Source organism: Triticum dicoccoides, chromosome 3A (genome assembly GCF_002162155.2).
Source record: "Triticum dicoccoides isolate Atlit2015 ecotype Zavitan chromosome 3A, WEW_v2.0, whole genome shotgun sequence".
Taxonomy (NCBI): domain Eukaryota; kingdom Viridiplantae; phylum Streptophyta; class Magnoliopsida; order Poales; family Poaceae; genus Triticum; species Triticum dicoccoides.
Window position 1 is genome coordinate 758,112,798 of NC_041384.1, and position 14,375 is coordinate 758,127,172.

Genomic DNA, 14,375 nt, shown 5'->3' on the forward strand with positions numbered 1-14,375 from the left:
GGAGGGAGTAATAGTTTAGTTGGGCCCGGCTCCAGCTGAACCCAATACGTCGTCAACAAGGCCCATCCTTCTCCTCATTCTCGACTTGGATCGGATCCCTAGGGCAAATTCCCTTGCTTCCATTCCGTCTCCTCGGGCACTCATGGCGGCGGCGCAGCCACCAGCAGCAGACTAATTGCCGAACCCGGCCGCCATCGCCCCATCCTCCCTACCGCTGCAACCCAAATCGACGGAAATGGTCGGGGCAGGGCGTTCCACCCCCACTGACGCCCCCGCCAAGCCGAAGCGTCCGTGCCATGCACGTGGCGACGGCGGCGGCGATGCCGATGGCAGCAGCGGCGGAGAGGCCGACAGCGACCTTCTGAGCGCCCTGCCGGACGAGCTCCTCCACGACATCCTGTCGCGCCTCAATGCCCTGGAGACGGCCGGTACGTGCGTGCTGTCCGCGAGGTGGCGGAACCTCTGGCGCGCCGTGCCGTGCCTCGACATCGACGAGCGGGAGCTCACCGCCAAGCAGCCTTTTTTCGTCAACTTTACCGGCAACCTTCTCCGCGGACATGAGGTCGCTCTCCTGGAGGACCTGAGGGTGTACCTGCGCTGCGGCATCCTCGGGTGGTCCGCCCCTTGGGTCCGCCGCGCCATAGGTCTGGGCGAGGCATCGCCTTGCCGGCTCAAAAGGTTGCATCTTTCCCACGTGTCATCTCTGCAGCCGACGGAGCTCGCTAGCCATGTCAGCTCCCGCTGCCCTGCTCTCGAGGACTTGAAACTGCAAGAGTGCGGCTTCTTGGCCACCGGCTACATCAGGATCGTCTCCTCCTCGCTCAAGAAATTGGTCCTCGACGGCAACTATGATGAGGACGGCGCCGATGAGTTTTTCGTCTTCATTATAGATGCTCCTGCTCTTGTCTCTCTTCGCTTGGGCACCTCCTATGATGTTGATTCCATTGTTGCTCCTAACGAACCACATACCATGCCGTCTCTTGTTGATGCATCCATTCAGCTATCCATTGGCTGCGACCTCGCCACAACCGCGTACGAATCTGGTCTTCTTGCCGCTCTCTACAATGTCACAAGCCTGCACTTGTTACATTTTGGGGTCACTGTATGTTCCACATCTTCTTGGCATCCATTTTATCCAATGGTTTTTAAATGACATAAACTGATTTCTTGGGTTATAGTTGTTGTGCCGTCAGGATTATTTGGAGTTCCCTGTATTGAAGAACCTGAGGACCTTGTCTCTGGACGAGTGTCATATTTCCAACGACTTTATGGGTCTGGAGCCTTACCTGCGCAAGTCGCGAAACCTGGAGAAGCTCACTTTGCGTCGTTGCAAGGTGCACCGCTGCTTCTCTCAACAAATATTAGCATAGCACAATTTAGTCAGTCTGTAATATTAATTCTTATATGCTGTCAATAGGTGTTGGATTCTAGATCTAAGAAGAAGATGGGGGGACACCTTCATGACCCTTCCGATGACCTGGTGGATTTCAAGTGCGAGAACCTTAAGCTTAGTGAAATCATATACCAAGATGGTGATACTTCTATCCACCTATTGGTCAAGTTTCTGGAGGCCATGTGGAGGAATCTGCCAAACAACAAGATCGAACTCACTAAAGTCAATTAGCCGAACCGCGTGAGAATACACTATCGTGGTGAGGATAATTCATTTTGGAATCACATAACAAAGATTTGTCTCTTCTAATTTATTAATTAAGAATGCTGCCCTGGGACCATCTGAGCATGTGCGGCTCCACGAAATTCATACTCATATTTGTTTCTACCTAGGGTAGGGAGTGATCATACTCGTGTTATGTGGGACTCTTGTGTAGATCGAAAATTAAGGAAGAGTAACTTCAAGTTTGAGAAATAGTGGCTTACTAGGTCTTATGTTAAAGAGATACAGAGTAGTATTTAAGGATTGGTCTACTAGACGCAACAACTCTAATGGATATCTGGCAAAACAAGGTGATATTGTTTAGGAAGACTGCTAAAGGGTGGAGTGCCAACCTGGAGGCTTCCCTTGGGAAACATAACAAGTTTTTAACGGAGGAGTATGACAGGTTTGATATCCAAATTGTGTCTAGCAATATATCTTCTGATGAGAGGAATAGGATGGATATTATTCTAGTATAACTTAATGAGGTTTGGAATAAGAAAGAGATTACAACTAAGCAGAGATCCCTGGATAGGGACATCATGGAAGGCGATAGGAACATTGTCTACTTTAGTATTATAACTAATCAGAGGAGAAGGAAAAGGATGATTAATGTGCTAGATGGTCCTAATAAACCAGGTAATGTGGAGATGAAGAAAGTTGTTGCAGATTACTACAAAGATGTATTTAGATATGAACCTATATCTGAGATTCCTCTTAGAGATGATTTTTATGGCCCTGAGGAGAAAATCACTGAAGAGGAGAAAGTTAGGTTAAAAGTCTAGGTTTTCTAAGGAGGAAACCAAGCATGTTATCTTTCATACAAACTCTGATTGTGCCCCTGGGTCTAATGGATGCCCTTTTTGTCTTCTAAAAATTTCTGGGACATCATGAAAGTAGATCTTGTAGCCATGTTTGAGGCCTGGTTTGAGCTTGATTTAGACATCTTTAAGCTTAATTTCACTATGATTGCTCTGATCCCAAAAGAGAATTATGCTAGAAACATGTAGAAATTTAGACCTATTCGTCTCCAAATTGTTGTTTTAAAATTTTCACTACAGTTCTTAAAAATAGACTAGCCGCTCTAATTGGTAGAATAATTTTTTAGCATCAATTTGCTTTTGTTAGAGGCGGGTTTATTTTGGAAAGTGTGGTTACTGCAAAGTAGTTCATGTCGTGCATTTCACTGGCCAAAAAGGTTTGATCTTTAAAATTGATTATGAGAATGCTTAAGATAAGGTCAACCTACACTTTCCGTATGAAATACTCGCCCTTAGGGGTTTTGGCAATAGATGGATAAATTGGATTAGGAAAGTCACTCAACAACAATATGTGGGTGCTAAAGTCAATGGTGAGAAGAGTGGTTTTTTTCATCAATGGCAGGGGGCTTAGGGAGGGACATCCTTTGTCCCTGTTGCTTTTTAATTTAGTCATTGATGTTTTTGCTAGGATGTAGGTTAAAGGTTGATATGTTAGGTTAGTTAAAGGTTTATGCCCAATTTTTTTGTCATGTCGGGGTGGTTTGTCTGGAATATGATGATGACACTCTGCTGTTTTTGGATACTCATAAGAGAGTTTCTCTTAATCTCAAATGGGCATTGACTTGTTTTTGGGTAGTATCTGGTATGTGTGTTAATTATGATGAAAGTGAGTTAGTTCCCATTAATCTAAAGCCTAAGGAGGTTAAACCTTTTTTCGATATTTTGAAATGCATCCAAGGAAGTTTTCGTATTAAATACTTTGGATTGCCTTTACATTTTGATAAGTTGAAAGGAGAGGGATTGCAACCCCTCATAGATAGAATGCTTGCTGGGATGGCATGTTGGAGGGATAAATTTCTTTCATTACTAGTAGAGTTACTCTAGTTTAATCTTGTTTGTCTAGTATCCCCATTTACATGTTTTCTTTCTTAAATGTCCAAAGTGTGCTATTTTTTACATAAATATTGGTTAGTTAAATGCATGTGGAGTGAAAGTGATGGGGAGAAGAAGATCCATCTAGCTAGCAAGCCTCTATCTGTATGAAAAGTGAAGATGGGGAAGTGGGCATCCCTAATATCCAAGACCTTGACATTTGCTTGATTGGCTCATGGATCAATAGATACACATTAGGCCATAGATACTAAATGTAATACTATAAGCCCAAATATGCTTTGCTGCATCATCCCATCCCTCCCAGTTTTGGAAGTGAGTTATGTGGGCTAGGAAAGCTGTCAAATTTGGTTACAAATGGCACCTAGGGGATGGTAAATCTATCTTATTTTTGGAAGATATATGGTTTTATAATTCTCCTCTAGCTACACAGTATTGGGATTTCTACTCCAAGAAAAATAAGATAATCATGACCTCTAGGATGAAGACTATTAAGTACTATTTCCGTAGAGCATTCTTGAATGAGCTTATCTGCCAATGGTTTGAGCTTGAAGGTATAGTTAGCTTATTGTCTTCTCTGAACCAAGAGATAGTCTAACAGGACTGAATGAGTCTAAAGGGGTGTACTCCTCTAAATCATTATATGCTATTGTGAATTTTAAGGGAGTAGAACCAAATTTTTTGCCTGTTGTTTGGCATCTCAACTTGCCACCCAAAGTTCAGGGGTTTCTCTAGAACTTTTGTCAGAATAAAATCATGCCCTAATAGAATCTATATACCATCTTTCCTTTGAATGCCTTGTGTCTAAAGTAGTTTGGGCAAATGTTATTGAAATTTTTAGTGTTGATATTATACATTTTACTTCCTTATCTTCTTACTGGCTATGCAACAAGAATTTTTTGCATTTGCATGTAGCTTCTTCAGTTGTCCCATGGGGACTATGAAATACTAGGAATGCTATTTTTTCAATAGGTCTAAATGATCTTCTATTAAACAGGTCTGTCAACAAAAAATGATGTGTTGGAGGATCGCCGGGACAAATGAAAATCTTAGGATGGAACTGCCATGGTATGCTTTCGAACACGACAGATTTTTAGTTCATGGAGCTCCAAGGTCGGATTGTTGCGGATTTGATTTTCCTTTCAGTGTCTCATTTGACTTGTCAGGACGATGAGCTATGTTGTACTTTATCTTTTGGTTCCATGTTTGTAGTGAAGAGTGATGGTCAGGCCAGTGGCCTCATTTTATTTTAGTTGAACTATTCATCAGCTAATTTTAGTGATATTTTGTTTATGGTTAAGAACATTGTACAATGGCGCTTTATGAGTTTTTGTTGTCATCCGGCTTGGTGTCCTCTTCATTTGTTTTGGCATGATATCCATAATTTGCATAAAAGGGAGCTCAGCTTTGCGTGGTTCTAGGAGATTTAAGTGAAATTTTATACTTGTCCGAAAAAGAGTGAGGCAATGCGAGTCCCGATGCAATGATGAAATATTTATGTGAGTGTCTCATGTAGTGTGGCTTTGAATATTTGATTTTGTTGGCGATCCTTTTACTTGGAGAAGAGGCGATGTCAGGGAAAGACTTGATCGGGGCAGTTTGTAATGTGGAATGGGCAAATAAATTCCTACATGTCACGGCTATCAATGTAAACATGTGCATTTTGACCATCAGACCTTTGATTTTGTACATTCACAAAATAGTAACTTATTTATCGAACCTTAGTATTGTGTAAAGCACTTTGAAGCTAGATGGCTTAAAGAAAAGACTGTTGAGGAAATTGTGAAGACAACATGGGGTAAGGCACAAATGGCAGGTGTTGGTCCGTCTCTTGCGGCGCGTACTCGGGTGGTGCGGATTTGCATTCTTGGGATTGTGATATTCTAAGAATTAACAAATTAGGAAAATGAGTTAGAGAAGCAGAGGTGTGGTTCTATGAATGTCAATTCCTGCTCTAGGCAAAAGAAAATTCTTGTTCTCATTGAGAATCTTTTGGACCAAGAAAAAAACTGGTTACAGAGAGGGCGAGCAAAATGGCTGATGCATGGGATCACAATAGTTCTCTTTTTCATAATACTGCTATGACCAGAAAAAAGAGGAATATTATTAAGAAACTTCTGGAAAACTCGGGGGTTTAGAGGCACGGTACGGAATTGAAAGGTCACATCACCAGCTATTTTACTAATCGTTTCACTTCAGAACTTTTGTAACCGAGCTACGAAGTTTTATCCCTTGTTTGAAGAAGGCTGTCTGTTGACATGAAAAATGCTCCCCTTGCCCCTTACACTATCGAAGATTTGTTGGTAAGGCCCTTTTTGTTCTTGTTGATCTGAAAGCTCCAGGGTCAGATGGACTCCAGGCTATTATTTATAAGAGATTTAGCGGGACAATATGTTTGAAGACGTTCTACAAGCGGTAAATATGTCACTATTCCGTTTGGTTGGAATGATACTGTGATTGTTATGATCCCAAAAATTTATTCTACTCAGAAGGTTACCCAATTTAGGCAAGTAGTTTGTGTAATGTGGTGCACAAGATTACCGCAAAAATGGTGGTAACTCCTCTGAAGGTTTTTCTGCCAGAGATTATCAGTCCGAACTAAAGAGCATTTGTGCCTGGTAGAATGACAACATGCATTGTATTAGTGGCTTATCGGTGCTTCCATAAAATATAAAAGAGCAGAGATATCAAAAGAGAGTCGGTGTGCTATCAAACTCGATATGCAAAAAACTTATGATTGGGTAGAGTGGCATTTCTTAAGGAGATTATGTTGAAACTTGGCTTCCGGGAGAATTGCGTCAATTTCATTATGCAGTGTGTTTCAAGCATTCAAGGGGTTTACAGCAAGGAGATCCTTTATCTACTCATCTATTTTAGTATGCAATGTGTTTCAAGCCTTGGAGGACAACCGGAGGCCCCCGCGCCCTTAGGGAACAATGCATGCCGCCACCGGCAAAGAAGCTGACGAAACTAGCGGCACCGGACATGAGGAAGATTCCAAAGGCGGCTAGGTTTAAGCCTCCCGGGTCATGAGAGCAAAGTGACATGGGAGTCAATTAACCGAAGGGAAAAACCCGCTTGGGTTAGAGTTGATGTGTCGTAAGGACTATTGGAAGTTTATTGTATTCGAGAAACCTGAGGACCTTGTCCCTGGACGAGTGGTATATTATCGATGACTTCATGGGGCTGGAACCTTACCTGTGAAACTCGCGTAAACTGGAGAAGCTCACTTGCACTGCTGCAAGGTGCTACTGCTGCTTCTTTCATCAACTATAACCATAGCACAATTTAGTCTGTAATTAATTCTTATATGTTGTTCATCAGGTCTCAGATTTTATATTTAAGAAGATGGGGAAACACATTCACACATCTTCTCAGGACCTCATGGATTTCAAGTGCAAAAACCTCAGGCTTTAACGAAATCATATACAAAGATGGTGATGCTTCTATCCACCTACTAGTCAAGTTTTCTATGGGCATGGGGAGGACTCTGCCAAACAACAAGATCAAACTCACTAAAGTTGATTAGCCAAACCGTATGTCAATACACTATCGACGCGTTTGGTTGGGCGGAAAAGTCGCGGCTTCCCAAACCAGCGCTTTCTGAAACGGCATCCAGCGTTTGGTACGCATACTACGTATTAGGTACCCGTGTCTTCCGATACATCGATTCACAAAACCGAAAACGGCCGGAGCGAAGGTGATTCGGAAAACGGGGTTGGATGCTCGAACCAAACTAAACGTGTATTCGGTAGAAAACCATTGGAAACCAGGGCTTCCCGATACCAGAACGAATCCGTTACCTGAGTGCGAACCAAACACGTCGTATATTTTGTTTGCTATGTCAAATTGTCAATACAGTACGGTGGTGCAGATAATTCATTTTTGAAATGGACAGAAGATTTTTGTCATCTTATTAGTTAGTTAGTTAGTAAGAATGAGAGTTCGCACAAACCAAACAAGGGCAAGGAGACCGACGTACTCACCGCATGATCGCACCTAATATTCCATGTTGGCAGTCGCCCTTGGACCGTCTGAGTATGCGTGGGTGTGGCTCCATGAAGTTCATCAGATTAATATGACAAATTCCCAACTAAGCGATGATACAGGTGACAGTGTCACGTACACTTTCGATAAGGTGCCTCATTACACTTACTTCACTAACTAACATGTAGATTAACATGCACACCTACGAATCAGAAAATTACATCTACAGAGATCCATCATGTAGCCTTAGTCAGAATTTGGACACTGATAACAGATGAACATTACAAGACGGAGTAGCAAGCAAGCAACAAGTAAGCATTTAATGTTGTTTGAGTCTGATGATCAGTAGTAGAACGCTGGGAGCCAATCCTTGCCGTTGATGAAGTCGACGGTGAGGAACTTGGCCGCCTCCGCCTGGTCTAACCGTCGCGACCATGGCACACGCTGCGACGCGTCGGCCCCTGGCCCCGTGCAGTTGAACTCCCCGAGCATCACATGTCTGCAAAATCAAAGCAAGCACATACATATTATTGATCATTTCAAGATTTGCAATTTATTCATTGGTCGGATGCTTGATCGTGTTCGAATTTATTTGTGCGTTCGTAACGTACTCGGTGCTGCCAGAGAAGTTGTAGTTGGTCCAGCCGGCAGGGTTGACAGTCTTGGAGAGGTAGGTGTCGGCGAAGATGACGCGCGAGTAGGCCTCGTTGGCGCGGCCTAGGTACACCTCCCCAACACCATACACCTTCCCCTTGAGGAAGACGAAGCCGCTGCTGCCGCTCTCCTCCTTGCGGTCTTGCGCGGTGATGGACCCCAGGATCGGCGTCCGCTGGTCGGGCTTCACGAAGATCTCCGCGCACTGGAATATGGACTGGCCGCCGCCAAAGATGAAGTCGATGTTGCCCTGGATGTAGCAGCTCTCGTAGTAGTGTCGGCCGGTACTATCGAAGAGGGTGTGGTGGGGACTGTAGAAGGCGCAATGGTAGAAGGCCACCTTGTCGCCACTGACCATGGTGGCCACCGTGCGGATCTCCGGGTTGTTCGGCAGCCCCGCGCGCGCCGCGTTCTGTGCGCACGTACAAAACTAAGTTCTTCGGACGAAGTTTTACACAGGCTAGCAATTCGAGAATAGGAAGAGAAATAAGAGGAAAGCAACTAGGAGCGCACCCTGAAGCTAATGCCAAAGACGACGACATTGTCTGCGTGCACGGCGAACGTGGCCGACTCGGTGTTGTGCGGGGAGGCGGACTCGTAGGAGATGGACGTCCGGCCCTTGCCGTTTCCCCTCACGAAGATGAACGGCTTCGTCTCCGGAATCACGACTTTCTCCCTGCATCCATACGATAACACGCGCATTTGTGAAAACCCACCCACACCCAACAAACACATGCCTTCTTCTAGTTGCGCTGCTGCGTCCCACATGAACAAATAATTGTGCATGCATATATACGTACGCGTAGACGCCGGCGCGGAGGTGGACGACAACCCACTCGGTGTTCCCGTCCGGCACCGCATCGATGGCGGACTGGATGGTCTTGAACTCGTCGTTGGGGCCGACGATCAGCGTGCGCTTGGCGTTGAGCTTAGAGGTGAGGAGGGGCCCGTTGACAACATCGTCGCTCTTCTTGGCGAGCTTGTTGTGTGCGTCGCAGAGTGACAGCGAGAGGACCACCGCTGCGGCGAGGAGGAGGAGCCTAGGCTGGGCCATCATGGGGGGCGTGCGTGGGTGTGTTCTGCGAGAATAGCTCGCTGCGCCCCAGGACATTGCCCGGGAAGTGGTTGCTAAGAACACGGTGCTCGTTTGTGGCCACTCGCTACTGGTGAACATGCGAAGGCTAGGAGGGCAACGCGGGGGCATCTTGATGGTTTGCCATGCATGATTATAAAGAAGCCAATAAAAACTGATCTGCGTTTTGATGGATTGTCTGGTGTGGTATAATTTTGTAACATGTGGCATTGCGGCATTCTAGTTTAACTTACCCGAGACCAACACACAGTATGTCAAAGATGCGTATGGGCAAACCATAAGTGTAATCAAGCTCAACCTATCGAGTATTGGCACACGACACGTAGACACACGCGGCTCTTAATAGTCTCTAATAATGGCAAATTTTAACATGCTCCCTCTTACCCCCTCCTTTTGCATATGAGGTAAGAAGGTAAGAGTTAATCTAACCACTACTTAATGTGATCAACGGCTCAAATCTACTACATACTCTTATCTCTCATGTGAAAAAAGGGGGTAAAAGAGAGCATGCTAAAACTGCTCTCTAATACTTGCGCCACCTGAGATGATGACAATCGGTAGCAGCACCTGGACTAAAAAGCACTCACCTTCGGGTTCCAGCGTCCACCATACAGCCGCTGCAGCCAGTATTCCATTCCGGTCCGAATTCTACCATCCTCCTCTTCGGCGTTCTCCGGATGTTGCTTCTGGAGAACTCCGAATAGTATAATATTCTCATCCAAATATTAGCATGACCTGTCCACACCAATAGTAGAATGTCGGTGGTAAATTGCAAACCTTTTTAAAATCATAGTCGAGAAGATTAGATTGAAGTGCACAGCAGGTTCTTGAACTATTTTAAGGGCGGCAAATTTTAATCTGACCACTAATTAATGAGATCAACGGCTCGGGTTTATTATATACTCTTACCTCTCATGTAAAAAGAGGAGGTAAGAGGAAGCATGTTAAAACTGATCTTTAAGAGTATCACGTAGGTCCTCAAATTATGAAAATCGTCATCCAAGTCCTTGAATTACAGTATGTGTCATGCTAGGCAAATTATAGGTCCCCAGACTACTTTAGCGTTGAGCTCATTTTGGACCTGAATGGCACATTTATTGCAGTTTGAAGATTTGCATGATGATTTTCATAGTTTGAGGACGTACATGACACCCCTGAAATAGTTCGGGACCTATAATGTACATCACTCAGAAGATTATGTGTGTCCCTTCTGGTATATCCGTTAAAATTAGAACGATGTGGACATGGCCCTTAGATGTCACACACAAATCAAGAAGTCACATGCTGTCCTTTATCTAGAGAAAATGTGAAGATGGCCTCATAGGTCTGGTTCATCTTGAGGTCTGAACGGGAGCACAGCTCTGTTTTATCTAAGGTACATACATTCTCTGATGGCGCCCTTCAGTATGTCGAATGAGAATACATATGCACCTAGTTGTCCTTGCAGGATGTCGTGTACTAGTATATGTTCGCACACGAACACGTCACCGTGTACCTCCAACGCCGAGGGTGATGCACCACAGCTCACGTCGAAGGAGACCCGGCCGGAAGCGCGGTACGCAAGCAATCCGGCGGGCGCTTTTGAGGACCCGAAACCCCCACGCGCCCGGGAGGGACCCCGTCAGGGCGTGCGGCAGCTATGGGCTGCCCTAGGTCGACCTGATCTCCCCTAGGGCCTCGAGGTTTGTCGCCCTGCAACAAGAAGAACGAACGAAGAACGAGGAAGAAGAAGAACAAGGGAGGGAGATAAAGGTAAAGGTAAAAGATGATAGATTGATGTGTTCGATTGTGTGTTGTTCAATCGGCCGTCACCTCTCATCTATTTATGAGGCGGCTGGACTTTCCGTACAAGAAAAGGACTAAAAATTCCGTCCAAAACATCAAAAACCCTAACCTAACTCGGACACGAATCTTTGGTAATTTCCGGATCAATCTCGGTCTCACCGATTGGTTTGCTTCGGTCCCACCGAGTGAACGTGGCCAACTCTCTGTATCTTTCTGTAATTTCCGGATCAATCTCGGTCTTACCGATTAGTTTGCTTCGGTCCTACCGAGTCAACATTGCCAACTCTCTGGTAAATTTTCGGACCAACTCGGTCTCATCGATCAAATCAACTTGGTCGGTCCGAAATGACTCTGCAGCTTCTGTTTCTGATCTTGTTTTGCCTTCACAAGTTGCATACGACCTCGGATTAAGATGACTTTTATATTAAAATCCACCGTTTCGACGAGACACACAACTTCCATGTTCATAATTTTTCCATATAAGGACATCTTAATTGGGTTTCAAGCCATTCTTTAATCTGGTGTCAACATGAGCATCTCTGAAGTTGTCATAACTTTTTGCATCCGAACTCCGTTTTAGACCATCTTCATATTCATCTTGATCTTCTCGGAGAGAGCCATCTCATAGTGACTTTTAATAGTAAGTTTGAATTACTCTTGACATAGCTTCAAGCCACTCTTTATAAACGTGCCACTTTTGAGCGTCAACACATGCCCCCCTGTTTTTCGGCAAAGCTAGCGTGCCGAAAAATAACTTGTACCAAGTTTGTTCTAAGGACGATGTCAACACTCCATCGGCCATTTATATGTCCTTAGGACGATAAGTATATATCGACCATGTCTTGTGTGAACTTTCTGATGCAAACTTGGATGAAACCTTCTCAATTTCATTAACAATCCGGTGATAAATTTCCATAGATATGTATTTCAAAGTCATCCTCCAACCATATTGTTCACCCTTTCGCTGGGATTTTGCAGATAGTTAAGAATGAATTCCCTCTAATCCTTTCTTTCACCTGCATACAAATTTCATTAGTGGCCGAAGCAATGGGCTTTGGTTCGGCCTTACCTATGTCGGTGAGATCAAGCATCGGCTATTGATAGATGTGCAATACACCATGATCAACATGGTAGCCGGATGCTTGTTGCACCAACTCATTTGCTATTCAATTTTCATGTCTAGATATATGAGAAATATTAAAGAAACCCAAGGTAAATTTTATATCTAGAGATACCTCAAGGTAAACTATTAGTGATTCGTCAAAACATTGATGACCCTTAGATATTTATTGCACTACTCATAACGAATCACCCAAAGCCTCAATGTGCGTAGCACCTATGACACCCAAAAGATCCAAACCGAATAACATTGCATATTCAGCTTTGATTATTGTGCAAAAATATATATTTTAAGTGGCATGAGGCTTCACAAAATAGCATCATAAGGAGATATATAAACAACACCAACACCTTGGCCATTGTTATGAATTCAACCATCAAAACATAATCTCCATAGTACTAGAAAGACAAGGCTAATATCAATATTATGCATGCCATAAACCCGATGGTCGATAGTAAAACAACAATGATTTGACCTTCATAGACTTGAATATTCGTAGGCCAAATCATATATATTAAATGAAAGCATAAACCCACTCAATTCTATGAATTAGTCTATGCAACATATTTTGAATGGCATCGGTCATAATGTTTCATCTCCATGCAAGCATAATATAATTATACGTAGAGATTTCCATGAACATGTACCTTGTCTTGCTCTCCAATCAAACTAAGGACGATGTTATAATGCTACACCGGCCATGCTTTGTCATATTCTTAGAGCGATAAATAAATACCGGCCACCTCCATAAGGTTCATGTAGAATTCATCCACCAAAGCATGTATAGCCGAAATAAACAAATGAAATGACAAATCAAGTATTTCAGCTCTTTGGACCAGCAACAAACTTGTAGCTAATCAAATTTATGGTGACTTGGTAATACCCTCTCATGATATAGAAGACTATATTGCATCCATGGATGAAAATAAGTCCATGGAGGGTAATTGATCATACCTATGGATGAATTCCATCGCAAAGGCATCAATGGCATGGTTGAAGAACATGGATGATGTGCTAACCAAAGATTTTGATGTTGTGATGCACTCCTTCGGCTTAATTGTTTGTTGCTTCCATCCTTCTCTCTATTCACTTTTATTGTACTTCTTGTAATGGAAGCTTGCACACACTTCTTATTTTGCGTACTTCCTTTCGGAACCCATGCCATATTCCTTTCCTCAAGTTCTTGTGCACTAAGTTTTTGCAATTTCTTCTTTTGCCAATATGATGAGCCGAGTGGGCACCCTGGCTGTGATTTTGTTTGAAGCAATGGCAACTCTTGTTTTACCTTGTGCACTCTCAACTTCCTCCCTTCAGATTTGGCGCTTGATTGAATTGCCTCATTGCCTTTTGTAGCCAATGTCAACACTTTAATTGGCTCTTTTTCATTTGAGATCATATATGAAGTGGCACTCTTACGACCATCTCTTTTGACGCGGTAGACTTGCTCAACCACCTCCTTATTCTTCCTTGTGCTCTGGACTGATTCTTTTTTATTGAAACGTTCTTGAACATATGATTGCTCACTGAACGTTGGTCTTCTTGAAGCGGCATAATATTGGTGAGATGGTTCATAATAATATGGAGAATGTGCCCTTGCATCATACCTGTCCCATGATGGATATGGATTTATTTGAGCATTGGGAGGCATCCACGACATTGGCATTGGCGGCCCAAAATAAGGATATGAGTATGCACCATTGAGATTCTCACTTTGCCAATACCGATACTTGGATTTGCGCCTAGGGGGTGATGTTGACTCTTTTGCATTAGTTGGCCGATAAGCACTTTTCTCTTCACTCTTCTTTTGATATTTATCTAATAACTGTGCAAAAGTGACCTTGAATTTCTTGCACTTGTGCTTATTGCGGCATTTGTTTCCTTTGGTTGTGCTTGCACCGATCTCTGAATTTGCTTGCTGCCCCCCAGTCCTTGGCGTCTCCATTCTAGCTTCAATGGAATTTTCGCCCTCAAGATTATGTTCATTATGCTGTTCAACAACTTCTTTACTTGAAAGCTTGATCCCATCACCTGCAGTTTTTGCCTTCTCTTTAAATGGATTGGCTTGAAGCAGCCGATGCAAAAACTTTTTGCCATCGGGACCAATCGGAATAGACCTGTCATCTCTTGGTGTTTCAACAAACTTCAATCGTCCTTTTTCAATGGCCGATTTAACTATTTGACGAAACATGTTGCAATCCTAAAAATTATGCT

General features: G+C 43.6%; 2 protein-coding genes across 2 annotated transcripts; one reads left to right on the top strand and one right to left on the bottom strand.

Annotated features, from left to right (window-relative positions):
• Positions 1-235: 235 nt before the first annotated feature.
• LOC119273311 (MEIOTIC F-BOX protein MOF-like) lies at positions 236-4,848 on the top strand. Its single transcript, XM_037554514.1, has 4 exons — positions 236-1,102; positions 1,179-1,334; positions 1,418-1,652; positions 4,523-4,848. The coding sequence occupies exons 1-3, from the start codon at positions 236-238 to the stop codon at positions 1,622-1,624; spliced, it is 1,230 nt and encodes a 409-aa protein (XP_037410411.1). The 3' UTR covers positions 1,625-1,652; positions 4,523-4,848.
• A 2,905-nt stretch (positions 4,849-7,753) lies between these two features.
• Positions 7,754-9,244, bottom strand: LOC119273695 (probable pectinesterase 67). The gene is made up of 4 exons (XM_037554777.1): positions 8,967-9,244; positions 8,680-8,842; positions 8,124-8,578; positions 7,754-8,011 (listed from the first exon to the last, which is right to left on the bottom strand). The coding sequence occupies exons 1-4, from the start codon at positions 9,221-9,223 to the stop codon at positions 7,855-7,857; spliced, it is 1,032 nt and encodes a 343-aa protein (XP_037410674.1). The 5' UTR covers positions 9,224-9,244; the 3' UTR covers positions 7,754-7,854.
• Between the last annotated feature and the right edge of the window lie 5,131 nt (positions 9,245-14,375).

Bases quoted from the DNA above. Each gene is read 5' to 3' on its own strand.
- LOC119273311 (XM_037554514.1), top strand. From the start codon at position 236: ATGGTCGGGGCAGGGCGTTCCACCCCCACTGACGCCCCCGCCAAGCCG. The intron at 1,103-1,178 runs GTATGTTCCACA...CTTGGGTTATAG, and splicing joins TGTTACATTTTGGGGTCACT to TTGTTGTGCCGTCAGGATTA. The intron at 1,335-1,417 runs GTGCACCGCTGC...TGCTGTCAATAG, and splicing joins TCACTTTGCGTCGTTGCAAG to GTGTTGGATTCTAGATCTAA.
- LOC119273695 (XM_037554777.1), bottom strand. From the start codon at position 9,223: ATGATGGCCCAGCCTAGGCTCCTCCTCCTCGCCGCAGCGGTGGTCCTC. The intron at 8,843-8,966 runs GTACGTATATAT...GTATGGATGCAG, and splicing joins CTCCGCGCCGGCGTCTACGC to GGAGAAAGTCGTGATTCCGG. The intron at 8,579-8,679 runs GTGCGCTCCTAG...ACGTGCGCACAG, and splicing joins TCTTTGGCATTAGCTTCAGG to AACGCGGCGCGCGCGGGGCT.